A 27801-nucleotide genomic window follows, 5' to 3' on the forward strand; every position below is an offset into this window, starting at 1 on the left:
CATTCAATATTTTATTTTTATTCATTCACGGGATGAGGGCATTGCTGCTAAGGCCAGCATTTATTGCCCAAGGTCAGTTATGAGTTGACCATGTAGCTGGGGTTGAGAGCCACATGTAGGCCAGACCAGGCAAAGGACATTGGTGAACCAGATGGGTTTTTCCAACAATTGACAATGGATTCATGGTCATCATTAGATGCTTAAATCCACATTTTTTAAAAGTTAAATTCAAATTCCATCATCTGTCGTAGTGGGATTCGAACCCATGTCCCCAGAACATTACAAGGGTTTCTAGGTTAATATTCCAATGATAATACCACATGTTTAATCCTGTTGGAATTCTATAATTTCAATGAGCTACACCTCCACCCCCAATTCTTCTAAGCTCCAGTGAATATAATCCTAACACTCAGATTCAGTCTCGCTTCATACAGTACTCCTATCACCCCAGAGCCAAGCTGGTAAACTTTCTTTCCATTCCCTCCATTGCCAGAACACCCTTAAATAAGATAAGGAGACAGAAATGGCACACAGTACTCCATGTGTGCTCTCACCAAAGCCTTGTACAATTGCAAATAGACATCCCTGTTCCTGCACTCTAATCTTCTTGCTCTGAACACCAACATGCTATTGTCTTCTTCACTGCTTACTAACTTTGCAAGGAAAATGTGTACAAAATATGCAAAGAAACCTCAACAACTTTCAATTAAAATTCAAACTCTTAATACACCAAGAAGGAGCAGTCAAACATGTAATACAATTTCCCACATAGTGAGTTCACAGTTTTGGCAGAAAATGTTCAGTGAATGACATTTGCAGCTGATTGAACCCAAAATAATGTTCACTAGAAGATAATTGGCAGTATGCTGTTAGATCAACCTAGAATGCCAAAAATAAGTTCCAATAAGATCGATCATCTCCTACCACCCATCAGCTCTCAACTCGATTTGGAGCGGTCTTTGGCTTCTAGTTGTGTTCTGTACTTCCATGTATGATGTGCCTCTCTCCCTTTGCTTCCATCTATTACAAAACGTCTCCTTCCCACTTGTATAAGCCCCTTATCTCCATCTTACCCCACCTCAAATTTTGCCTACTGAATAATTCAAATCCCTTTTACAATTCTTCGCCACTGCCATTATTACCTCCTTTCGGTTCTTCCCATTTTCCTATTCCCGGAAATCATTCACATCATCAGTCTCGTTGCCCATTTAGAAAGACTTTGGATGTCCTGAGATTACGGAAGATACTAAGGTGATGTACAAGTTCTTCCTTTCAAAAAAATGTCGCAAGCTATCTTTCCTCTTTGACCTGAATACTTGCAAAGATGTTTAGTAAATAGGAAATGTTTTCAGTGCATGTGTGCACACAGGCTGAGAATAACTGAGAAATTTTGAAGACTGAGATCAATAGAGTTTTGTTGGATAAATGGTATCAAATGTCACAGAGCAAAGGTGGTTAAATTGACTTGATATACATACCGACCACTATCTAATCAAACAACATACTGGCTCACAGTCCTGAAAAATCTACCCGTTTCAACATTAAATATAATTTTACCATGACCCAGTAAAGTTCTAACAAAGCTTCTTTCCTTAGACTGAGGAAAGACAGTGGACATCAGATAAACAACACCTTCTCCCCATCAACACAGTGGATAGCACTGCTGCCTCACAGCGCCAGAGACCCGGGTTCGATTCCCGCCTCAGGCAACTGTCTGTGTGGAGTTTGTACATTCTCCCAGTGTCTGCGTGGGTTTTCTCCGGGTGCTCCGATTTCCTCCCACAGTCCAAAAATGTGCAGGTTAGGGGAATTGGCCATGCTAAATTGCCCATAGTGTTAGGTGAAGGGGTAAATGTCGGGGAATGGGTCTGGGTGGGTTGCTCTTCGGAGGGTCGATGTGGACTTGTTGGGCCGAAGGGCCTGTTTCCACACTAAGTAACCTAATCTAATCTAAGATCACCAACTCCACCACTGTACAACATATAAAACTCAAATCTATGTACTAAAGTAAAAATGGCTGGAAAAACTCAGCACATCTGGCAGCATCAAGAGCTACTGGACTTGAAATATTAACTCTGCTTTCTCTCCACAGATGCCGCCAAACCTGAGGTTTTTTTAGCAATTTCTGTTTTTGTACCTGATTGCCAGCACCTGCAGATTTTGTTTTGTTAAATCTATATACATCTGATTTGGATTGACAAGCAACCTGAAACTCTGCCCTTTTCTACAGTCACTCTGCCCACATAGAACCTCCTCAGTAATCTGCCTCTGCAACAGCTTTACTCCCTTATCTAGCATCCTCTAGCTATACCTAAAACATAGGTGAAAGTGAGTACTGCAGATGCTGGAGATTAGAGTCGCGTATGTGGGGCTGGAAAAGCACAGCAGGTCAGACAGCATTCGAGGAGCAGAAAATTGACATTTCGGGCAAAAGCCCTTCATCAGGAATCACCCCAGATTTTCCTGCTTCTCAGATGATGCCTGACCTGCTGTGCTATACCTAAAACATGTCTTGTGGCCATTTATGCATACTCACAGTTGAGAGTTAGAAATGAGGCCAATAATCCTCACTAATCCAACAACACACTGCTTTTCTCTTTTACTCCCAGAAAATAAACAGTAAGAGAACAGCAGAAACAAAAAAAGGGAGGAGAAACAAAAAACAGAAGCCCAAGGGATACTGGAGGACTAACACATGGATGACAGAAGTGAGACTGGTTGCATACCATGACTGACAAAGTCAACAGTGAAAAGGGTAACATGAATTTTTTTAATAAGAACAGATAAGGAAGTGGGTTTTCTGCAAAAGGTAACAACTCCTGATAGCCTTTCCACCACTGCAAGCCACAAACAAAGAGTATGATGGATTGGTTTCAGCTCCACCGACATGGAAGCTCATTGCCATGGAGACCAAAGCAGGCTGTTTCATTCACCATCTTAAACAGTTACTCCCTGCACCACCACAGCAGAAGGATACAGTTTACACCAGGAACTGCAACATTTTTCCAAAGGTGTGATAGCACCTCACAAACCAACAAGCTCTACCACATAGAAGGGCAAGAACATTAAACATATGGGAATACCATCACCTCCAAGATCATTTCTAGTCATACTCACTCCATCCTGACTTACAAAGATATCACCATTTCTTCATCATTGCTAAATAACATCAACATGGAGTACTTTCACTACACCAAATATTGTGGTTCTAGAAGGCAGCTCACAAGCATCTTAAAGAGCAATTAAGGATGGGCCTCCTGAGCAACACCCACATTTCATGAAGTATGTTTCAGAAAAGTTAACAATTACCACAAGCTTCAATTACCTTGAATTTTTCCTCCAGTGCTGTATCATGGAGACGTACTAAATCAGCAGTTCAACATCAGAAATAACATCATTCCAGACTTTAAATTAACATGATTAGCAGCACAGCAGATTCACTTATAAAATATTAAGAAAAAAAATCCCCTTCATATCTAAAGAAGCAGCTTTCATGATTATTCTTTTGATGCTATTTTCCCTATTTTGCTTAACTGTGGTTCATATTTCAAGAAAAAAATTCTTTAAACTCTTAATAATTGTATCCACAATACATGACTTAAAAGAAACAGGAAATTATACGTTGTGCGTACGTCTAAACATACCTTAAACTAAACTGAAAATTTGGTATCACTTACCATACATCAAAAGAATTTAGTATCGGGTGTTTACAGTACACATATTCAAAAGATAGCATCAGTGCAAAGATGTTTTGAGTTTTACACTACACTTAGAGTGTGAGTTGACTGTCAGGCTCTTAACTGACTTTGACGAGTAGGAAAATGAGAACAACTCCTCCAGGAAGTCCCTGCCATTTCACTCCAATGTACAGGTACTCATTAGGGTGACATGGTAGATCAATGGCTAGCACTGCTGCCTCACAGTGTCATGGACTCTATTTCAATTTAATCCTTGTGCAACTGTCCATGTGCAGTTTGCACATTCTCCCCGTTTCCTCCAGTTGCTCCAGTTTCCTCCCACAGTCCAAAGGTGTGCAGGTTAGGTGGACTGGCCACACCAAATTGCCCATAGTGTCCAAGGTTGTGCAGTCTACCTGAGTTAGTAACAGTAAACACAGGGTTACAGCATTAGGGTAGGGGTGGGTCTGGTTGGGATGCTCTTAAGGTGGTAGTTGTGCACTCTCTGGACTTAATGGCCTGCTTCTGCACTGTAGAGATTCTATGATTTTATTATCTCCAGATCCAGGTTACATCTGCAATAATAAACATGAATGGAAATCACTTTGCATTAATACTGCAAATACAAAGTTTCCAAAATGGATGTCAGTGACTGTACCGATGATGTAAGCTTAATTAGAAAAGGATGACATATCCTAGAAGACATTATAAATCCTTGGCAGAAACAATTTCAAATCAGTTTTCTACTATCTTAATAATAATTGATATTTAATTATTGCCAAATAACTGCAGTATTTCATTTAAAGCAGAGTTACAAATTTTCAGTTTTATAGCTCAAAAAAATGGAGTGGACACAGATAGCTTTATCAGACAATTCCAGCATTGATTAGTGGTAGAACAATTTGCTGAGAAGAGAGAAACATTGCTGCAACAGATTGACCCACATGTTTAAATCCAAGCAGGAAACAATCTTTACCATTACTGTGATACATTAAGTGTGCTAAAATACCCAACAGCTGTATAAACACAATGTAAAAGACCGAAAGATGCACCCAAGAAAGACAGAGTAAAAATTAATAATTCAGGATATCAGTTTTCTGAAAGATTTTTCGACAGTCAAAAAATAATTGCAAAGCTGAAAGCAGTTTGTCTACTTTTTTAAATTCTGTAATTATTTCAATCTGATAGCGTTTGCCTTTCAAAAAGGGAAAGAGAACAGTAATGAAAACCATCTTGTTACGAAATTAGCTCAACTAAGCAGATCAATGGATGGTTGATTTCACACAAAGACCTAAAATTGGCCAATTGTTGGGAAATAAACTGTTCAGTCTTGGATGTGAGCTAATATGCAAAATGTAATTAATCTTACTCCCAACTCCTCCCTTCTTTCTGCTCCCCATCGCACCCCAGCCCCACCCCCCACCCCATGCACTTTGTCACAAATGTCAACTCCATCTTAAGGTGGAATAATTAGTTAGTAAATGTTTATTGAATCTGCTGGATTACAAACTAAGAAACAAATATAAAAATACTAAAGCCAGTTAACTATCTCAGGCTTGTATGGGCACGTTAACTCCTCTGACAGAATTTTACAGCCTTTGAGAAATGGACCGACTAGCTCAGTTCAGACTTGTTGTAAGCATCTTACAATACTTAAGTTTACAAAAATAAGTCTTCATTTTAAACTGAAAATTCATCCTAGAAGTATGTCTCATGTTCCTTTAAAAGGTTCACTCAGAAAAATCCTTCTCTTCTTTCCAATGCTGATTGTCCTTAGTATCTCTGCCTTTCCAGTAATTTTTGTTCAGATTTTTCGTTTTTCCTTTCCTTCATCCCTATAATTCACCTTTTGTTGTTCAGGAAGAATGCACCAAATTCTAAACTCAAATGAGCCTGATACAGACAAAAAAAAAACAGGCTCCCAGGCTATACAAGGCTTTCTACTCGAGTTCATTCTGGATCTGCATTGTAAATATGGCTTCACAATTCTGTCTTTAGTAGCTGCTTTGTTACCATGGTGATGCAGAGAACTCCCATGAAATACAAATCACAGCAAAGACATGATCTCTGTGAGTATGCACTGGTCTGCCAAATACAGCTCCATTGCAAAGTGTAAGGAAAACTCAAAAGGGACAGACACACAATTCACGGTTAACTAGATATGTTAATGACAGAACCAAGCTTATAAAGAACCAAGCTTAAAGAAAACAATGCACATAATTATGCAAAGGCAGATGGCAGGTCAGAATTATAAGCTACAAAGAATGATCAAAATAAACAAACTGAAAAATTACAGTACAAGAGTAAGCCAGCCAGAAACAAAAGCAGGTAGTCATTGTGTCTATTTAAGGCTGAGACAGATTGATTCTTGATCAGTAAGGGAACCTAAAGGGCAGGAAAGTGGACATGAGGACTGTCAAATCAGCCATGATCCTATTAAAGGCGAAGGTGCCTCAAGGGGCTGAATGTCCTATTCCTATTTTATCGCTAAAGGTGGCAAGTAGATGATGTTTGGACTACTGGCCGTTCTGCTCCCCTTTGCACGATCAACCGCATCCTTTTGTTTTAAACTTTATTTTCTCTTCTTTTAAATTTGGAATAAAATTCATTTTTTTCTTCATTCTCCAGTTGCAGTGGTGGAGAGAGGTTGTGGGGTGCTGTTAAGTGGTGGATCCAGTCCACTCCTGGTGGCCACGGTAGACACGGATTGAGCAACTGTTTGAGCTTCAAATGAATTAGAGTATATTCTTTTCCTGTGATGTTTGGCGGCGTCTGCAACAGCGGCAGACTGAATGATCTCTCGGTTGTCAGGAGTTAATTACGATGGTCAACTGGTTCTCAGAAGTCGAGATAGGTCCTCAAGAGTTGGGACTGTCTCCTGGCTATGGCAGCGGTTGGAGTATCAGTGGCGATGAGGCAGCTTTGTCAGAGGTGACATTCTGGGTCAGGTCAGTGGCAGTGGGGGCTGCTACAACATGCTTCCTCCTTGGTGTTAGAGGCAGGGAAGGCTTTGGCGGCCGCAGAGTGTGGCGGCAAGCCACAGCAACTTAAGAAATCAAGCAACCATGTATGGAACAAAAAAATGAAATTTGTCCTAACTTCACATGATTTATTTCTTGTCATAATTTATGTTATTAAAATGGCACTGGCTTCTGGTACATTTGAAATGGGTTGCCAGAGGAAGTGGTGGAGGCTGGTACAATTGCAACATTTAAAAGGCATCTGGATGGGTACATGAATAGGAAGGGTTTGGAGGGATATGGGCCAAGTGCTGGCAGATGGGACTAGATTGGGTTGAGATATCTGGTCAGCAGGAACGAGTTGGACCAAAGGGTCTTTTTCCGTGCTGTACGTCTCCATGACATACACATTGGACTAAATTTTCATAAATACATGTGACAATAAATTACTCTTATTGTCAAAGAGTTTCTGTAGATATTTTAGAAAGAAAAAGATCAGAAGAGTGCATTCGTCCTGCAGAAAATGAAACTGGAAATTTAATACTGGAAAATAAGGGAATGGCAACGATCAGGTATTTTGCATCAGTTTTCATTGTAATGATTAAGTAATATTACTTAAGTAATATTACAAAGCAGTATTAAACCAGGAAGTAGAAGGGAAATGCGAAGTCAGAAAAACCATAATTACTAGAGAAGTGGCACTGAGTAAATTGTTGGGGCTGCAGGCTGACAAGACCCTGAGTCCTGATGGACTTCTTTATAGGATCTGAAAAGACGCAGTTAGTGAGATACTTGATGCTTTATTTGTAAATTTTCCAAAACACTCTTAATTTGGGGAAGATCCCTTCAGATTGGAAGGCTGCAACTGAACTAATTTATTCAAAACAGGCAAAAACAGGAAACTACAGGCTAAAGCTTAATAGAGGTCACAGGAGAAATGCTAGAAGTTATTAATAAATAAGTTTAGATTAGATTCCCTACAGTATGGAAACAGGCCCTTCGGCCAACAAGTCCATACCGACCGTCCGAAAAGTAACCCACCCAAACCCATTTACCTCTGACTAATGCACCTACCACTGTGGGCAATTTAGCATGACCAATTCACCTAACTTGCACACCTTTGGGTTGTGGGAAGAAACCGGAGCATCCGGAGGAAACCCATGCAGACACAGGAAGAATGTGCAAACTCCACACAGACAGTTACCTGAGGTGGGACTTAAACACGGTCCCTGGCGCTGTGAGGCAGCAGTGCTAACCACTGAGCCACTGTGCTTATGGCAGAGCTGTTGGATAAATTCAAGGTAATTGGGCAAAGTCAATACGGTTTTGTGGAAGGGAAATCATATTTAACGAATTTACTGAACTTGCTGGAGGGGGTAACACCTGCTGTGGATAAAGGAGAATCAGTGAATATACTGTATTCAGATTTCTATAAGGCATTCAATAAGATGCTACATCAAAGATTACTGCAACAATTAAAAAGCACATGGTGGTATGGGGTAGCATATTGACATGGATAGTAAATTGGCTGGCTAATAACAAGTAGATTGGGAGAAATGTGCCTTTTTTAGGTTTGTAAGATATAATGTGGTGTACCACAGGAATCAGTTCTGGTACGTCAAATGTTTACAATTTAGAACAATGACTTGGATGACTGGATGTAAAGTACAGCTGCCAAAATTGAAGCTGGCCCAAAGATACATGGGATAATAAGTGTGAAGCAGACACAGGGATGCTGCAAAGAGAAATAGATACTTCAAATGAGTGTGGCATCTCAAGCATAATGTGCGAAAATGTCCATTTTGGCAGGAAGAATAAACAAGAAGCATAAACAAGATCAGAATGCAGATACAGCAAGCAACTAGGAAAGCGAATAAAATGTTATCATTTATTGAAAGTGGAATTGACTACAAAAGTAGAAAGGTTATGCTTCAGATATAGAGCATACCTATACTAGTAAAACTGCACCTGGAGTTCTATGGCACTGTATTGGTCACTTTGTTGAAGTAAAGATGGAAAATGCTTTGAAAGCAGTTCAAAGAAGTAATGCCTGCAATGAGTGAATTGTTTTAGAAGGAATGATTGAACAGGCTAGGCTTATGGTGTTTAGAAGATTAAGGGGCAACTTGGTTGAACCACAAAGTTCTGAGATGGCTTAATACAGTAGATTATAGAGGCTGTTTCCTCACTGGATAATCAAGAAATTGGGGTCACTATTTAAAAGTTAGGGGCTGGCCATTTAAAACAGAGATGAAGAACTTTTCTTTCTCTCACCATCGCAAGTCTTTGGAATCTCTGGTCAAAGCAGAATCCTTGAAACTACTAGAAGAGGTGAACAGACTTTGTTTTTTTTTAATTCATTTATGGGCTGCCTGTTACTAGATGCTCTTGGAAAAGTGATGGTGAGCTGCCTTCTTGAACTGATGCAAACCATGCACTGTAGGTGTCGTCCTGATTTCCGTCTCACCCCCAAAACAAAACGCTCGGAGACACAGTGTAGTTTTACCTCCTTCATCTTTATTCCGGGCCCTGGAGTGAGAGAGAACGATTGCCCATGTGCACAGAGACATGAGTTCCCGGTCTTCTCTGGAATAGGAGTTTCTGAATGAATTATATAGCCATTTTACAAGAAGGAGCATCCGGATAAGGCAACATACATATTGATTGGGTGACCGTTACAATCAACGAGTGTCAATAGTAAAGATTAAGCCATCTTCTCACACAATGAATAATTGGCTTCACATTATGAATACTTTTCATCTTTTTAAACTGACCTTACGTACTGAATGCTCCCAATATTGTTAAATAGCTCTACACAATGAATGTTTTTCCATCTTGTTAACCCATTACCCTTGCCTCCAGCACCCCACTGTGGCTGCAAGTTCTTATCTGATCTGAGTCATGCTCAGCTTAACCTCTTGTTTCACAAAACTCTGAACTTAACTCTTTCTCTACCTGCTTATACCCATACATATTCTCATAGGTAGACCCACAATGCCATTAGGGAGAGAATTCTAGGTTTTTATCCTAACAGGAAGAAATAGTGATATTTCCAAGTCAGATGGTGACTGATGTGGAGTGGAAGTTGCAAATAATGTTTCCATGATCTGCTGTACTTATCCTTCTAGATTAGTTATGGTTTTGGAAGGTGCTGTCAAAGGATCTTTGATGAATTTCTGCAATGCATCTTGTAGAAGATACACAATGCTACTAGCAAGTGTCAATGGACGAGAGAGTGGAATGGTGCCAATCAAGTGGGCTGCTTTGTCCTGGAAGGTGTCAAGCTTGAGTGTAGTTAGAACTACACTATTCCTGGTTAATAAGGAGCATTCCATCAACCACCTGACTTACGCCTGTAGATGGTGGACAGATTTGGACAGTCAGGTGATGATTATTTGATACAGAGGCTAGGAATACTACAGTGTGTAGCTCATTTCCTGACTCCCCAAAACCTGCCAACCATCTGTAAGACACAGTCAGAGAGTGTGATGAAATACTTGTTAAGCAGGGAAGTGAAGGATTATTGGGCGGTTGGAAAGAAATATTTGATTTACAACTGGATCTGCCAAAATCTGAATGGCACAGCAGGATCATGGAGTTGAAGGTCCTATTCCTGCTCCTTGCATGTATGTTTGTATGCATGTAGTCCATGTTCCCAAACTATGCATTTCCCTGCCAAATTTGGAAATAAGTAGAATAACCTTCTTAATGATGATGCTTAACAGTGTTAGTGTTTGATGGATAACTCTTTTTTAAAAAAGATTCAGGAATAAATGAACAAAGAAATATGATTTTCCCAAGTAGTAATTAAATGTTAGATACAAAGATTATAACATTTCTTATCGTTGCAATTAGCACAGTTGTTTAGGGTGTTTCTTCATTATTAATTGAGCAGCCCAATGGCAGAAACCCATGAAACTATCCAAATGACACTGTCAACCTTATTTTCCAATGCTACTTATTCTACATTTGTGATGATAGAGTGTGGGACTGCTTAAATAAAACATTCCCGCCACTTCAATGTAAACTGCTCAATCCCCTTAGATGTTCATGTTTTCAAATATTTTTAAAATTGTATCTACATTAGATTTGATTTCTTGTCAAATAGAAAACAAGGGAAAATTCAGGTCTATTTCATCACATTAAAATATTTTGCAATCATAATAATACATCACAATCTAATCAGTATTCACTAAGGCTCATAATACTACCCAAGTGATGAGACAAAATAGGAGATGAAAGCAAACAGAAGTGCCCCACACTACAAGCGTAGTGTGGGGCACTACACTACACTACACACTTTGATAGCGTAATAAATTAAAATTACGCTATCAAAGTAAGAACACAATGTCATGGAATTAAGCAGGGTCAATCAATATCATTCATGTTAATTGACAAAAACAAATGAATTACCGATTTTTGATAAGATTTGTAGCTCAGGTTGATGGTAAGCATGTAAGTTAGCTCACTGAGCTTGAAGATTTGTATGTAACATCATCAGTTAGTGTCTCTGGTGAAGCACTGGTGATATGTCCCACCTCTCTATTTATGGGCCTTGGTTTCTTAATGTAGGTGATGCCATTTCCAGTTCTTTTTTTTCAAGGGAAGGTAGGTAGAGTCTAAATTGATGTTTTTATTGATGGAGTTCTGGTTAGAATGCCATGTCTCTAAGAATTCTCGTGCGTGTCTTTGTTTCACCTGTCTTAGAATGCGTGTGCTGTCCCAGTCAAAGTAGTGTCCTCTTTTGACTGTATGTATAGGAACTAGTGATAGTGGGTCGTGTCTTTTGGTGGCTAGTTGGTGGTAGTGAATCCTGGTGGCAAGTTTCCTGTTAGTTTGTCCAAAGTAGTGTTTTTTACAGTTATTACAAGGTATCTTGTAAATGATGTTAGCTTTGCTGGTAGTATCTAATGGATACTTTAGGTTCATTAGTCGCTGTTTAAGTGTGTTACCGTTTATGGGCTACCTTGATGCCAGGAAACTTGCCACCAGGATACACAAACACCAACTGGCCACCAAAAGACATGCCCCACTGTCACTAGTTTCTATACATATAGATAAAGAAGCATATCACTTTGCTTAGGACAACACACACATTCTAAGACAGGTGAAACAAAGACACGCATGAGAATTCTTACAGGTATGGCATTCTTACCAGAACTCCATCAATAAATACATAGGATTTAAGTCAATCTACCTTCCCTTGAAAAAAAGAACCGGAAATGACATCACCCACTTTAAGAAACCAAGACCTATGAATAGAGAGGCAGAACATGCCACCAGTGACTCTCACTGATGAGGTTACCGAGTATGGTGACGAAATATCTGAAACCAAACCTTCAAGCTCAGCGAGTGAACTTACATACTTACAAATGAATTACTTGCTGATGTGTTATTTCACTTTAATTTTTTTTCAAAAATCAAATAGAAAATGCGGTAAAATTAAAAAATAAATTCCATTCATATTATCCATTATAAACTGATTATGACTTATTTGAACAGTTATAATTTTACAACTGAATTCTACCATGACCAAATACTGTCATCAAGTATTATGACAGACATGTAAACAGACCAACATGTAAGAACTTCAAATGTGCTGGTATTGCCATGAATAAGGTCCATTTCACATGACTGAAATTACTATCAGTAATGTCAGTAATAAATGGCCAAATACAAATAGCTCACACCATTTCATTGCTTTGCTATACAATTCAATATATATTGAGATTCGAACAGTGAGTATGATAAATAAAATAGATACTTTCTCAATAAACTGCCGATAAATATTTATTTTTTTTAATTATGATCCATATATGGGTCATGTGTGCACTACCTCAAGTGGTTAAATAGATCAAAATGAAATGAAAAAACTATGACAATTTTCAAACAATCCACAGCATTTCATGTGCTGTATATGGACTTCATCCATACCCACAAGACTAACCGCAAATACTTTGCATAACCTGTTTTTTGTTTGAAGATATAAAAGCATGTTATTTCTTCCTTCCTCCTCATTTGAAAAAAAAAAGGTATACACCACAAAACCAGAAGGGAAATGGTGAGAAAATAACTTGTAAACATGAGGATCTAATTTTTGAGGAAAAAAGCAACTTGAACCAAGAAACGTATTAATGCACTATTTCACAGACATGCAGATCCATCTCTTCTGTCCTTTCATACCTTTGTCACCTTTGGATAGTACACTTCATCATGATGTACTGAATATACTTCCTTCCACATAAAGTTAGGATTATTTTTAAATGGAAGGCTTTACGACAGAGAATAGTTACTATGAAATAAAAGGCCCTCTCCTTCCAACAGCTCCATGAAATTTACGCCATCTTGGAGCAGGTCAAAATTAATTACTTTCCTGACAGATGAACAGCCAGGCAAATAATGAAGGAGAAAACTCTTAGCAGGTTAGAAACATGTTCAGAACAAGGAAAGACAGTTGTGGTTGAAGGTCAAATCATTTCAGTTCGAGGACATCACTGCAGACCCAACAATCTTCAGCTGCTTCATCAATGGCCTTCCTTCCATCATAAGATCAAAGTGGGGATGCTTGCTGATGATTGCACCATTCATGATTTCTTAGATACTGAAGCATTAGTATCAAGAACAACCCAAGAAAAATCGTGTCACACAAGTGACAGACAATGACCATCGCCAACAAGATAGAATCTAAAAATTGTCCCTTTAAGTTCAATTGCATTATCATTGCTGAATCCTCATCTATCAACTGTTAGGGGGTTATCACTGACCAGCAGCGGAACCAGCCTTATACTTACTGTATACAGGCAGGAGGCTGGAAGAACACAGCAAGCCAGGCAGCATCAAGAGGTGGAGAAGTCAACGTTTCAGGTGTAACTCTTCTTCAGTCCGAAACATTGACTTCTTCACCTCCTGATGCTGCCCATCTTGCTGTGTTCTTTCAGTCTCCTGCCTGTCTACTTTGGATTCCAGCATCTGCAGTTTTTTTTGTCTCTAATATATACTGTGGCTGAAGGACCTGAACTTAAGGGAATTTATACTTGCCAGGAATTGGTGTTGAAGAGACTGTTAGGTCTGAAGGCTGATAAGTCCCCAGGACCTGATGGTCTGCATCCCAGGGTACTGAAGGAGGTGGCTCAAGAAATCGTGGATGCGTTGGTGATTATTTTCCAGAGTTCGATAGATTCGGGATCAGTTCCTGCGGATTGGAGGGTGGCTAATGTTGTACCACTTTTTAAGAAAGGTGGGAGAGAGAAAACAGGAAATTATAAACCAGTTAGTCTGACCTCAGTGGTGGGAAAGATGCTGGAGTCTAATATAAAAGGATGAAATTACGACACATCTGGATAGTAGTAACAGGATTGGTCAGTCAGCATGATTTTATGAAGGGGAAATCATGCTTGACTAATCTTCTGGAATTTCTTGAGGATGTAACTGAAGATGGATGAGGGAGATCCAGTAGATGTAGTGTACCTGGACTTTCAGAAAGCTTTTTATAAAGTCCTACATAGGAGGTTAGTGAGCAAAATTAGGGCGCATGGTATTGGGGGCAAAGTACTAACTTGGATTGAAAGTTGGTTGGCTGATAGGAAACAAAGTAGTGATAAATGCTCCATTTCGGAATGGCAGGCAGTGACCAGTGGGGTACCGCAGGGATCAGTACTGGGACCGCAGCTTTTTACAATATATGTTAATGATATATAAGATGGTATTAGTAATAACATTAGCAAATTTGCTGATGATACTAAGCTGGGTGGCAGGGTGAAATGTGAGGAGGATGTTAGGAGATTACAGGGTGACCTGGACAAGTTAGATGAGTGGTCAGATGCATGGCAGATGCAGTTTAATGTGGATAAATGTATGGTTATCCACTTTGGTGGCAAGAACAGGAAGGCAGATTACTACCTAAATGGAATCAATTTAGGTAAAGTGGCAGTACAGAGAGATCTGGGTGTTCTTGTACACCAGTCAATGAAGGTAAGCATGCAGGTACAGCAGGTAGTGAAGAAGGCTAATAGCATGCTGGACTTCATAACAAGAGGGATTGAGTATAGAAGCAAAGGGGTGCTTCTGCAGCTGTACAGGGCTCTGGCGAGACCACACCTGGAGTACTGTGTGCAGTTCTGGTCTCCAAATTTGAGGAAAGACATTCTGGCTATTGAGGTAGTGCAGCGTAGGTTCGCGAGGTCAATTCCTGGAATGGCGGGATTACCTTACACTGAAAGGCTGGAGCGACTGGGCTTGTATACGCTTGAGTTTAGAAGACAGAGGGGATCTGATTGAGACATAAAAGATTATTAAAGGATTGGACACTCTGGAGGCAGGAAACATGTTTCCGCTGATGGGTGAGTGCCGAACCAGAGGACACAGCTTAAAAATACGAGGTAGACCATTTAGGACAGAGATGAGGAGAAACTTCTTCACCCAGAGAGTGGTGGCTGTGTGGAATGCTCTGCCCCAGAGGGCAGTGGAGGCCCAGTCTCTGGATTCATTTAAGAAAGAGTTGGATAGAGCTCTCAAGGATTGTGGAGTCAAGGGTTATAGAGATAAAGCAGGAACAGGATACTGATTAAGGATGATCAGCCATGATCATATTGAATGGTGGTGCAGGCTCGAAGGGCAGAATGGCCGACTCCTGCACCTATTGTCTATTGGCTTACAATAGGTAGTCAAAGATTAGGAATTCTACAGTGAGTAATTCTCCTCCTGTCTCCCGAAAGATTAACCATCAAAGTGGACGTCATAAGCCATGGAATTTGCCCCACTTCACTTGATGAGTGTAGCTCCAAAGCTCAAAAAGCTTGACGTCATTTAGAACAAAGCATTAATTTGAACGGTACCCCATGGACTGCCTCAATATTCACTCCCTACACCAACAAAGCGCAATGATAGTAATATTTACCATTTATAGAGATGCACTGCAGCAACGTACAAGACTACTTCAACCTCTTGAACAGACTTTAAAGGCTGAATGGCCATTTCCTGCTCCTTGTTCATATGTTTGCATGCATGTGCTGTAAGAACCAGTAGACGACATTCCCACTCCAAATTTGGAACCAAATGGAATAACTTGTTCAGCAATGAAGCTTAGCATATGGGTATTAACACTAAAAAGGGCAAGAGCACCAGGTACATTGGAATACACAGGAAAACCACCACTGGCCACTTCCCCTCAAACCCACATATTATCCTGATCTGGAACTATAAATCGTATGTCCTCACTGTACTTTGATCCTGGAGCTCCCTTCCCTCTTGATGTAATTACATCCCAAGGATTAGAAGGCAGCTCACCTCACCTTCTCTAGGTAACTTACAGAGATGGGCAACATATACTAGCCTAACTAAGCTTTCCCACATCATATGAAAGAATAACAGAAGTTCCAAATAAACACGAGAAAAACCACTTAACCATCAACTCAATTAAACACTTTCAAAAACTAAATTGATGCTTACTAATAGGTTGTCAAAAGGTGGACCCTTTTCAGGATGCATAGCAATTCTGTTTTCTCAATAAGCATGATTTAAGATCAGATGAAGTAGGTCATTTTTGGAATTGCTTGGGCTCCGATATTTGTAATCTTTATCAATCTCTTAGTTGAGGGGGCAGAGTGTACTGTTCACTTTCACAGTGGCACAAGGCTATGTGGGAAAATAGCTCTGAGGAGAAATGTGCAAATAAATATTGGCAAGTAAGTAAATGGAGAAGATGATAGCAGACAGATTATAGTTCTCAACTCTCGAAGCCCTGTTCACCCATGAACCATAATTGTGAAACCTCTACTTGAAAATTTTGTTTTTTGTTTGCAAATGTCAGCATGACCTCAACATACCCAATTGCTAATTTCCACCTCAACAACACTCCGATTTCTGCAATTCTTATCTTCAGAGCATCACCCTTTGAATCATTCAACCCTAGGTAGCCCTATTAGTGTTCAGCTTCTAAATTCTGAAACTCTCTCCACAAATCTCTCCATCGGTCTTTCATTTAAGACGCTCTTTAAACATCCCTCTTGTACCAGCCTTTTGATCATATATCCAATACCGACAACCTGATGTATCAAATTTTGTTTGATAACGCTCCTATAAAATGCCATGGCACATTTTATGATATGAAAGACTCTGTATAATTGCAAATTCACACAGCAACACCACTACGAGGATTACAGTTCAAGATGACAGACCACCCACCTCAAGCCAACTGAAGATGAATACAAAAATGCAGCCTTGCCTGCATCCGCTATATGCAAAGAACCACTTTCTCTTTAAAAGTAGGTAGAACTATAAATGTCAAAAACATTTCATGTCTTAAGGGAGTCATTAAGTAAATACTAAAAGAGCATATAATAATTATGTCCCACACTTTGTCCAGCCTAGTATGTGAATATTCAGCAACAAAACAAAAAAATAGAAATTGTTGGAAAACCCAACAGGTCTAGCAGCATCTGTGCAGAGAGAAACAGAGATAACATGGCAAGTCTAGTGACCCTTCTTCAAAAATTTTTATGTTTGATTCAGATCTCCAGCATTCACAGTTCTGTTTTTTTTTATTTTTGTGAATATTCAACACTATATTATGGAGAAAACATTACAGCCTGATAAAGCATACAGCTCGCAGGAGATTTAAACAGAGGTTTGTCTCTGGCTAAAACATCCTATGTTCTCAGACCAGGGAGTTAATGAGTTGCCAACAATTTAAAACTCAACATGTCATTCCAAAATATTTTAAATCACTTTGTTGGAGCACAAAAAATGAGAGAACAAAGAACATAGGCAAAGGGCATTTCAACTTATACTTGATAAAAAGTAGATAAAACTTATCCAACATTGCAAGATACAAGTCTATGACAAATAGAGTGAGGATTTCAATCTGACTTTTGCTAACATCATAAACATAACTGGCAGGATATCAATCTTCTGTGCTGTAAGCCTGTATGGTTCTATCCTTGCTATGCTACATGTTGCCACTGGAAGAATGGCACTGAAAAATAGACAATTCCATCACTGGGTCGACCAGCTTAGTTTATTTCCAGTGTTCTGTTCTAAAGTTATGACCAGTTATGCTCCAGAATCAAAAAGTTTTGGAGGTATTTTTTAGCCAATAACACATTAATGATTGAATAAAAGATACAGCAATTACTTTCCACAAATCATGAAGACAAGTGCAAGTTTTGTTGACCCATCTCCAAAAGGTATTAAAAGAATATATTTGTGCATTAGACTTTACTTTCAAAGGGAGAAGTTTCAAAAAACACATTACAGAGCTATGCTTTCCAGTAATCTCTTGAACAAAATGTATACCTGTACTTGGTGAAAGGATATTTCAGTTGTAATTGCCTGATATTTGTATTACATTTTGTGGTGTTATTATAGTCACCAGTATTTCAAATCACAAACTCGCCAAGTGAAAAATAATATAAATTTAAAGGTATACATTTTTTTGAAATGCATCCTTTTGTGCATCAGGCTGAGACATAACTGGACACACATTCAAATAGTCTTTGCCCTGAATTTGTAAATATGTGCAAGTGGATGCACAATCCTGGCATTTGATTAATACTGCCATCCAACAACATTCTTTTAGTATAAAGTCAAACACACTTGCAACAGAGTTTTTATCCAGCTACAACACATCTCCACAAGTCAAACTTCCTTTCAATTACACAGTTATCTGTAGATCTTCATTTTCTACACTTCAGTATCATTTGTTAACAATATCTTCAGAACAATCATTAATAACTCAAAACAGCAATCATGGTACTTTGAGATTTCATTTACCATCAATGAATTGGAACATGGCTCTTTGACGAATCAAAGCCTCCAATTATCTAACCAGATAACAAAGTTAGAGTGAATGATAAGGTTCCTTTGAAGGACACCATCAACAATATCATACGCTCTGTTATGCTATGAAAACATGGATGCTCATACAAGTTTTGTTTCAATTTGAAGTTTTAGCATACCTCGCATGTGAACTGGCCCAAAAAACACCCCTGGGTTGGAAGTACAATACAGATATTAAATTCAACTAAACTCGAAATATTTTATTCAATTGAGCAGTTAAATGTGTGGCATTATATATAGCTGTGGTTAAATATATATAAAAGGTTTGATAAATTATGAGTCACAAAGTGCATGACCATATTAGCATTTTCTCAAAGGATAAATAATAAGCAAATGGAAATATTACAGTCAATTATTTCAGACATGGATTAGACATAGTTTTTCCTATTCACCTAAAATAGGTTAGTTGATCTGATGTGAAAAACAAATGCATCCCTTAAAGATAAAAAAAACTTTTCAGTAATGGAATATTATCAAGTCCCCAGAAAAGCCATGCCTAAAGATCTCTTTACCAAATGCTTCATGTAATTGTTTAATCTCAAATACTCTTCTTATTAACAATAACATTATTCAATTGTACCAGAATGGTCTTCTATTCATTTTCAGCTGCATGATCCTTAGTGGTTATTTTCTTTTCGCTTGAGAAGTTAAAATATTATTGCAACCGAATTCAGAAAATAATTGATAACCAAATCCTAGCAGTTGCAGATCAAGATATGCAACAATCAGCTGAATTCATTGCATATAGTATTTACTTAATCTGGCAAAACTTTCCACTTTCCAGACATCAGTCATAGAATTCTAACACACTGTCACGCATTATATGCATTTTACAGCAACACTAACATTATCCCTGATCTGGAAAAGCAAATATTCTACATAATCCCATTATTTTCAGACTATAGATGACATAATTTCTCCAGTTATCAAATTAAAGAACTCTAGCAAAAAATGTTGCATCCAAAACTACATGCACCTTCAGAATAAGACATGTAATCTAAACATCCAAAATCCAATACAAGTACAATATGGATTTTTGAAAGTTTAACTGATCATTTTTGCAATATTTGCCCTGCCACAACTATTGGCACACAATTTCTATTCACCAAATGTACTGACTTAAAAAAAAAGTCACTGGATTGAACACTAAACAAATTGAGAAATTTGGGAGTCCTCTTCCATGAATCACAAAAAGCTAGCATCTCAGTTCACTGGGTAATAGGGAACGCAAATGGAATGTTGGCCTTTATTTCAAAGGGAATGGAACATAAAAATAGGGAGGGTTTGTTAAAGCTGCACAAGGCACTAGTCAGACCACAGCTGGAATACTGTGAACAATTTTGAGTCCCTATCTAAAGAAAGCTATATTGGCGCTGCAGGCAATCCAGAGAAGGTTCAGCCGGCTGGAACCAGCTGTGAGGGACTATTTGTTGACGAGAGGTTGAGTAGGTTGGGCCTATACTCATCGGACTTCAGAAGAATGACAGGCGATCTTATCTAAACATTTAAGAATCTTAGAGGATTTGACAGGATTCCACCACTTCCTCTGGCAGCTCATTCCATACACGTACCACCCTCTGTGTGAAAAGGTTGCCTCTTCGGTCTCTTTTATATCTTTCCCCTCTCACCCTAAATCTATGCCCTCTAGTATAAGTCCTACTAAGATTTGCTTTCCCAAAATGCAACACCTCGCATTTATCTGAATTAAACTCCATCAGCCACTTCTCAGCCTTACTAGGATGTTACCAGGACTGGAGGATTTGAGTTATAGGGAGAGGCTGAATAAGCTTGGATTTTTTTCTCTGGAGTATTAGAGGCTGATATATATCTTACAGAGGTTTATAAAATCTCGAGGGGCACAGTTAGGATGAATGATGTGGAAAGGTTGTTTTCTCTTGGGAGAGAATCCAGGATGCTAGGACATAATCTCAGAATAAAATGTCAGACATCTAACACAAAGATGAGAAGGAATTTCCTCTCTCAGATGTTAATGAATCTGTTGAATTCTTTATCATCAAGCACCATTCAGGTTGACTCATTAAATACACTGCAGGCAGAGATAAATATATTTTAATCTGTATTTTAATTCCTCAGGGTAATGAGGAAAAGACAGGAAAATGGTGTTGAGGGTTATTAGATCATCCATGATCTTACTGAATAGTACAGTATACTCAAATGGGCCAAATGGGCCCATTTCCGCTCCTTTGTCTTATAGTCTAAGAAAATAATGCTCAGAACACTTCTTTTAATCTATAGACTCCAAATAACTTTTTTGAAGGCATGAAATCTTCATAGGCACATTTTGCTCATCCTAAATCATCAGACCAAGTTGCTGACTCACTCTCCAACCTTTGCCAATACCAACCTTCATCCATCCATTAGCTGTATATAGGAAATTGTACTGGTGCAATGTGAAAATAGGAGGCATGGTTGTTAAGTTTGCAGATGACACCAAAATTGGTGGTGTAGTAGACAGTAAAAAAGATTATCGCAGAGGACAAAGGAACCTTGATCAGAATGGCCAAAGGACCGAGGAGTGGCAGATGAAGTCAATTTAAATAAATGTGAGATGTTGCATTTTGGTAATGCTGAAAAACACATGCCAGAGGAAATGGTGGAGGTGGGTACAATTACAACATTTAAAAGGCATCTGGAATACGAAGGGTTTAAAGGGATTATGGACCAAATGCTGGCAAATGGGACAAGGTCAGATTGGGACGTCTGGTCAGCATGGATAAGTTGAACCAATGGGTCTGTCTCCATGTTGTATGTCTCTGTGACTCTCGAACTCTGAGTGTGAACTCAACAAAGTACGTAGAAGAGGGAAAACTACAAAACTGTACAACAAATACTTTTGCATTATGTCCTAATATAAGGATTTATACAATTAATGGTAGGGCCCTGGGGAGTATTGCCAAATAAAGGAACCTAAGTGTGCAAGTGCATAATTCCGTGAAAGTGCAGTCACAAGTGGACAGGGTGGTAATGAAAGCATTTGGCATGCTTGCCTTCATGATCAGTGCAGAGTATCGAAATTGGGACGTCATGCTGCAGCTGTGTAGGACATTGGTGAGGCAATTTATGGTATACCGAGTACAATTCTGGTCACCCTTCTACTGGAAGGGTGTTGTTAAACTTGAGAGGTTGCAAAAATGATGATTTATACAGTCATAGAGTCATAGAGATGTATAGCATGGAAACAGACTCTTCGGTCCAACCCATCCATGCCAACCAGATATCCCAGCCCAATCTAGTCCCATCTGTCAGCACCTGGCCCATATCCCTCCAAACCCTTCCTATTCATATACCCATCCAAATGCCTTTTAAATGTTGCAATTGTACCAGCCTCCACCACTTCCTCTGGCATCTCATTCCATATACGTACCACCCTCTGTGTGAAAAGGTTGCCCCTTCGGTCTCTTTTATATCTTTCCCCTCTCACCCTAAATCTATGCCCTCTAGTATATAAGTCCTGCTAAGATTTGCTTTCCCAAAATGCAGCACCTCGCATTTACCTGAATTAAACTCCATCTGCCACTTCTCAGCCTTACTAGGATGTTACCAGGACTGGAGGATTTGAGTTATAGGGAGAGGCTGAATAAGCTTGGGTTTTTTTCTCTGGAGTATTAGAGGCTGATATATATCTTACAGAGGCTTATAAAATCACGAGGGACACAGTTAGGATGAATAGCCAAAGTCTTTATTCCTTGGGTGGGGAAGTCCAATACTAGAGGGCATAAGTTTAAGGCAAGAAGAGAAATATTTAAATAGGAACTGAGGGGCAATGTTTTCAGGCAGGTGGTGGTGCATTAATAGAATGAGCTGCCAGAGGAAATGGTGAAGGTGGGTACAATTACAACATTTAAAAGGCATCTGGAGTAGGAAGAGTTTAAAGGAATATGGACCAAATGCTGGAAAACTGGACGCTATGGCTCTATAACTCTGCCCATGAACTCAACATGTAGAAGAGGGAAAACTACAAAAACTACACAAAATTATTTTTTCATTGTGTCCTAACATCTTATAACATTTCCATTTTAAGTCAAAATTTTGTGAAAAAAATAAATCAGTGAATTTTTTTTTAAAATGTTTGCTTCCAGTTTCTGAAAGCCAATTATGAAAAAGTTGGGCTGCTCAAGGGAATATTCTTTTGCTTACATTTGTAGGATCGGTATCGTGTTCCATTAGAGCATTTAATAACAATGCAAAAATCCCATGGTCAAAACAATTTCTGTCTAATAGGTACAACCATTATAGAAATAGTTTATCCTAGTTCAAAACGCTATTTCAGCTGCAAAGTAAGTTTGGTTGCAGATTTTTCTAATTAGCAGTTTAGTGTTTTTTTATTTAACAAAAGAAACGCATGCCTAAGCTTTTCTTCACCATATCAGTGCATCACATTGATTGTTATTGCCTGAAGCTCACAAATTTACAGGGCTGTTAAAGAATGGTTGAACATAATCAAAGAGAATACTAGTAGTTAAAACACGTGAAAAGAAACTTCATTCAACTTCATGAACAATCTTCCTACCACATTCAAAACTTTTATGTTTACTATTTTACAGATACTGCACCTACAGTATGGTGCAAAGTATTTCCGTTTTATGCTAATGTTAAACTCATGTTGAAAGAACTGGGTGTTAAGGCCCGACATGAAGTCGAAAGAGTCAAATGGAGGCTTCATTCAGTGGGGTCAAAATTGCTCACATCAACAAATTCATTCTTGCCCATTGACAGTGTATGCACATAACAACATACAGATCAATATCTGTTTTAAAAAAAAACAGCTTGTACACCTCTCCAGTCGGTGCCATCAACGTGGAAGCTTTTTGAAAATAAAGTGCTATCCAAGTAATTGTGCAGATTATAGCCAGGAGTTTATAAAAATGTGAATTCAATTAGTGCCAGAAACATGATATTACAGGAATACTCTAAAATACATATACGCTGTCTGGAATATGCAGATTCCCTTTAATTCAGACAACAAATATAAGTATCTATTTAAACCACAGTCTTTTTGATGACTATTTTGGTCATCAGTTTTTTTCCCACATTGAGAAACGGTTCACCAAAGTGTCCATTTGGTAGATGGATAATTTCAGTGCATCCGCCTTCTACTAAACACCAGATAATCGTTGGAGAGAACTACATTGTTGACCCTTATATAAACATTTGTGCTTACACAGTCGGATGAGATTTCTGAAATTAACCTCGGAAATTTATTTTAAAAACGGAGCACGTTGAACTTCGCCACAAGTTCAAACGTCTAAGCGAGAAAGCACACGCTCCCCAAAACCTTGCAAAGATTGTGAATACTTCATACTTACAGAGTAACTGTCCTGTTGGGGAGGGTACCCAGTGGGAAAAGCTCCGTCAACTCGAGGTTCGTACACACTATTTTTTTATCTGCTGTCCCGGGGACTAAGGTGACGGCCGGGGAGGAGGGTGAGAGTTTCCCGGTGTTTTTTGGACGTTCCTCCAAGCGTTTACAGCCACTTGGAACCGAAATGCAACCACCGGCCACCAACAATAAAAGCACCCCTGACAGCTCGGCGACAGGCGATTTCATTTTCTGTAAATCGTCACTGGGCTTCAGCAGGACGGACAAACTTTGCTGAGGTTTGCGTCTGAGCCTCTGTGTGTGTGTGTGTTCTCTTCCCTTTAAAGACGAATTGGAAGCCCGTCCAACAGGGCCCGGGATGCACAATAATTCTCCATTCAAAAATCTGGAACTGGAAACGGTGCAACGCAATTCACGATCAGCACACGCGCCTCACGGTTTATATATAAAATAAAATTAAACATCGTCGGTGGGCTCCCGTTCTTCAATCGGCATCATGTTTCTTGTCTCCATCAAAGCTGGATCCCACCCGGAATCAGTCCACATTTACTCGAGCAGCTCCTACAGCAGCAACATGCGGGAGGGAGGGGGAGAGGGAGGGGGAGAGGGAGAGGGAGAGACAGAGACCCCCCTCCCCCGGAGAGTGTGTGTGTCTGTCTGTAGGGAGGGGGTCAGCACCAAAGCGACTGCTCCCAAACAGCAGCCGCACCAACCTTGCAGACTCACACACACAAAGAAACGCCGAACCTTCCCCACATTGATCTCCAGACCCTTCCCCAAAACCCCCCCTCCCACAGTAACAAGCCAAACTCCCTCCCTGGAGAAACACACAGACAGACAGAGAGACCCGCAGCTCCAGACACAGATCAAATTCGTCCTCAAGTCAATGCAGTTTTTTTTTCTTTTGAAATAAAGAGTCAAAGTCGGAAAGATCATGCAACGTGCGCTTCAAAACTTTGCGTCGTTTCGCCACAGAATATTTGGAGGGGGGGGGGGGGTGCGGGGGAGGTAGATACGCGTTTGATGTGGATTTGTTTTGTTGTTTGCTTTTTGTTTCTATTCACGGATGTTCCCAGTGCTGAGGATTCCTCCTTCCCCCACACTCTCCGCGGGCCGTTTGGGATTGTGTTTTGGTTTTTTTTTCCCCCTTCTCTTTCTCTCCGCTCCTTGTGTCCCGCTGTCTTTTGTCTCGATCCTGGGAAGAAGAAAAAAAAGTTAGCGTCAGCGGAGACGCTGTTTCCGAGCTGCATCCTCCATGTTGAAGTGTTTCCAACTCGCCGGGGTGTCCCTCACACAAGCCCAGAGTGACCACTGCTGCTCGGTCACCGGCTCACACACTCAATCTCAGCATCTCTCTCTCTCACACACACTCCTCACGGGCAGGGAAGGCCAAGCCGACCTGCCCCTGCCCTCGCCCTCCCCCTCCCTGGGGAAGTTCCTGACTTCTCGCCGCTCAACCCCGCGGGCTGCCCAGAGTGGCCCTCCCTCTCCCAGTTGAGAAATCCGGCAGGTTAACTGCGGACAGACCACGGATTTCTGGACTTCAACTCACCGGGTTCCTGCCTCCCAACGTTACAGAAGTTGAAATAAAGTGCGACTCATGTTTCACATTCCAACGCTACAACCGCGACTGCACTTCGAAACTAGTTTTAATTGGTCGCGAGACGCTTTGAGACACCCTGGAGTTGTGAAAGTCGCTATATAAATTTCACATCTTATTATTTTCCCATTGAAGCACGGCCGCAGGGGTACAGTGACTAAGTATAAAACACACACATCAGAAGTCTGCGATTCTTGCCAGTGTTTGAAGAATTGCATTTTGTAATTACATTAATTTAGAATTATAAGCAAGGAAATCTCCTCCTCATGATCATTGAGTGTTACCCTTGATTGGTGAATCACTTCCACTCGATGTCGTACAGTACCAGGGGGAGCACTGAGGGTGACAAGGACATAGAATATATTCTGGGGACTTCAAAGCACCACTAACGACTGAACCATCTAAATCCTAAAGGACATATCTACTGCAACAGGTGGTGAGGGATCAATCTAATTGACTTCCTCCCCGCTGTCATTAAAACATCTATCCATGATGGTATCAATAGGAATGGCCAGCACAGAGTCTTGTGGAGACAAAGCTCTGATTTTGCATTGAGGATAACTTCATCATATGGCGTGGCTCTACCACCATGCTAAATTAGGCTGAAACAGATCCAGCAACTCAAAACTGGGCATCCGTGACATTCTGTTAACCATTAGCAGCAGTAAAATTGCATTCAACCACACTATTACCATCAATGGAGAGTACAAGAGAGGATAACAGAAGCACTACCAGACACACCTAAAAATAAGGTGTCAACTTGGTGAATCGAGAGTGTGTTGCTGGAAAAGCACAGCATGTCAGGCAGCATTCAAGGAGTAGAAGAATCGACATTTTGGGTATATCCCCTTCATCATGCATTTTCCTGATGAAGGGCTAATGCCCAAAACATAGATTTTTCTGCTTCTCGGATGCTGCCTGACCTGCTATGCTTTTCCAGCAACATACTCTTGACTCTGATCACCAACATCTGCAATCTTCACTTTCTCCTGTCAACTTGGTGAGGCTGAATAATAACGTGATAAACAGCAGAAACAGCATGAACTAGACAGAGCTAAGCAATCCCACTACTAATGTATCCGATATAAGCTTTGTAGTCCTGCCATGTCCAGTCATGAATGGTAGTTGGCCATTAAATGACTAAGGGGGATAGGAAGATTCAGAAATATTCCCATGCTCAACTTTGGGCAAACCCTTTACAAAGGACAAGGCTGAAATATTTGCATCCAAATTACTGTCTTATCAATCTACTCTCAATCATCAGCAAAGTGGATTGAGAGTAGGTTGATAAGACAGTAATTGGGCAGATTATATTTGTTTTTTGTAAGCAAGATACACTTGGATAATTTTTTACACTATCATTTCGATGTCAGTGTTGTAGCTGTACTGGAACAGCTTCACTCGATGCACAACTGGGTCTGGAACACAAATCTTTCTACTACTTCCAGAATGTTGTCAAGCTTTTGTATTTCTGTGTCTTCAGCCATTTCTTGATATTGTGTGGAGCAAATTGAATTGGTTGCAGACTATGAGTTCTTTGCTGCTGGCCCACAACTGCTAACCATTCTGCTTCTGAGCCTCTCCTCCAGCGAACCTTTCACCGCTGGCACGAGACAGGGTCGGGGATATCTGGGGATAGTATGATGTATTATCCTTTTGGATGCAAATATTTCAGCCTTGTCCTTTGTAAAGGGTTTGCCCAAAGTTGAGCATGGGAATATTTCTGAATCTTCCTATCCCCCTTAGTCATTTAATGGCCAACTACCATTCATGGTGGATTGGTTAGTAAGGTTAGATCACATGTGATCAAGGTAGAGCTAACTAAACAGATACAAAATTAGCTTGACAGTAGGAGTAGAGGTTTGTTTTTCAGACTGGAGGCCTGTGGCCAGAGTTCTGCAGGTGTCAGTGTTGGATCCACATTTATTTAACAGCTTATAAAAACAATTTAGATGAGAATATAAGAAGCATGGTTAGAAAGTTTGCAATGGTATTGTGGACAGTGAAGAAGGTTATCTAAGAGTATAACAGGATTTTGATCAGCTGGTTCAGTGGATCAAGGAGTTGCAGATGGAGTTTAATTTAGATAAATACTAGGTGTTGCATTTTGGTAGGGCAAACCAAGGCATGACTTACATAGTTAATGGTAGGACCCTGAAAAGTATTATTAAGCAGACAGATCTAGGGGTTTAGGCACATAATTTCTTGAAAGTGACGACACGAGTAGACAGGTTGGTAAAAAGAAAGCATTTGGCATGCTTGCCTTCATTGGTTAAAGCATTGACTAAAGAAGTTGGAATGTCATGTTGTGGCTGTATAGGGCATTGATGAGACAACTTTTGGAGTATTGTTTACAGTTCTGGTCACCCTACTATAGGAAGGATATTA

The 27801-nt window shown here is 39.8% G+C and overlaps 1 protein-coding gene across 1 annotated transcript in view; it reads right to left on the reverse strand.

The window, feature by feature from the left end:
- adgra3 (adhesion G protein-coupled receptor A3) overlaps positions 1 to 25403 on the reverse strand; it is a 132211-nt gene extending 106808 nt beyond the window's left edge. The window contains exons 1-2 of the mRNA XM_043694002.2: positions 25366 to 25403; positions 23800 to 25008 (exon numbers count right to left, since the gene is read on the reverse strand). Of these exons, the coding sequence (XP_043549937.1) occupies positions 23800 to 24041 (242 nt within the window). The 5' untranslated portion in view covers positions 24042 to 25008; positions 25366 to 25403. The remainder of the gene's footprint in view (positions 1 to 23799; positions 25009 to 25365) is intronic.
- Positions 25404 to 27801: the final 2398 nt, after the last annotated feature.

The sequence above is a fragment of the Chiloscyllium plagiosum genome, unplaced genomic scaffold, assembly GCF_037043375.1.
Source record: "Chiloscyllium plagiosum isolate Xiang-an unplaced genomic scaffold, Cpla_swu_hap1 HiC_scaffold_1, whole genome shotgun sequence".
Taxonomy (NCBI): Eukaryota; Metazoa; Chordata; class Chondrichthyes; order Orectolobiformes; family Hemiscylliidae; genus Chiloscyllium; species Chiloscyllium plagiosum.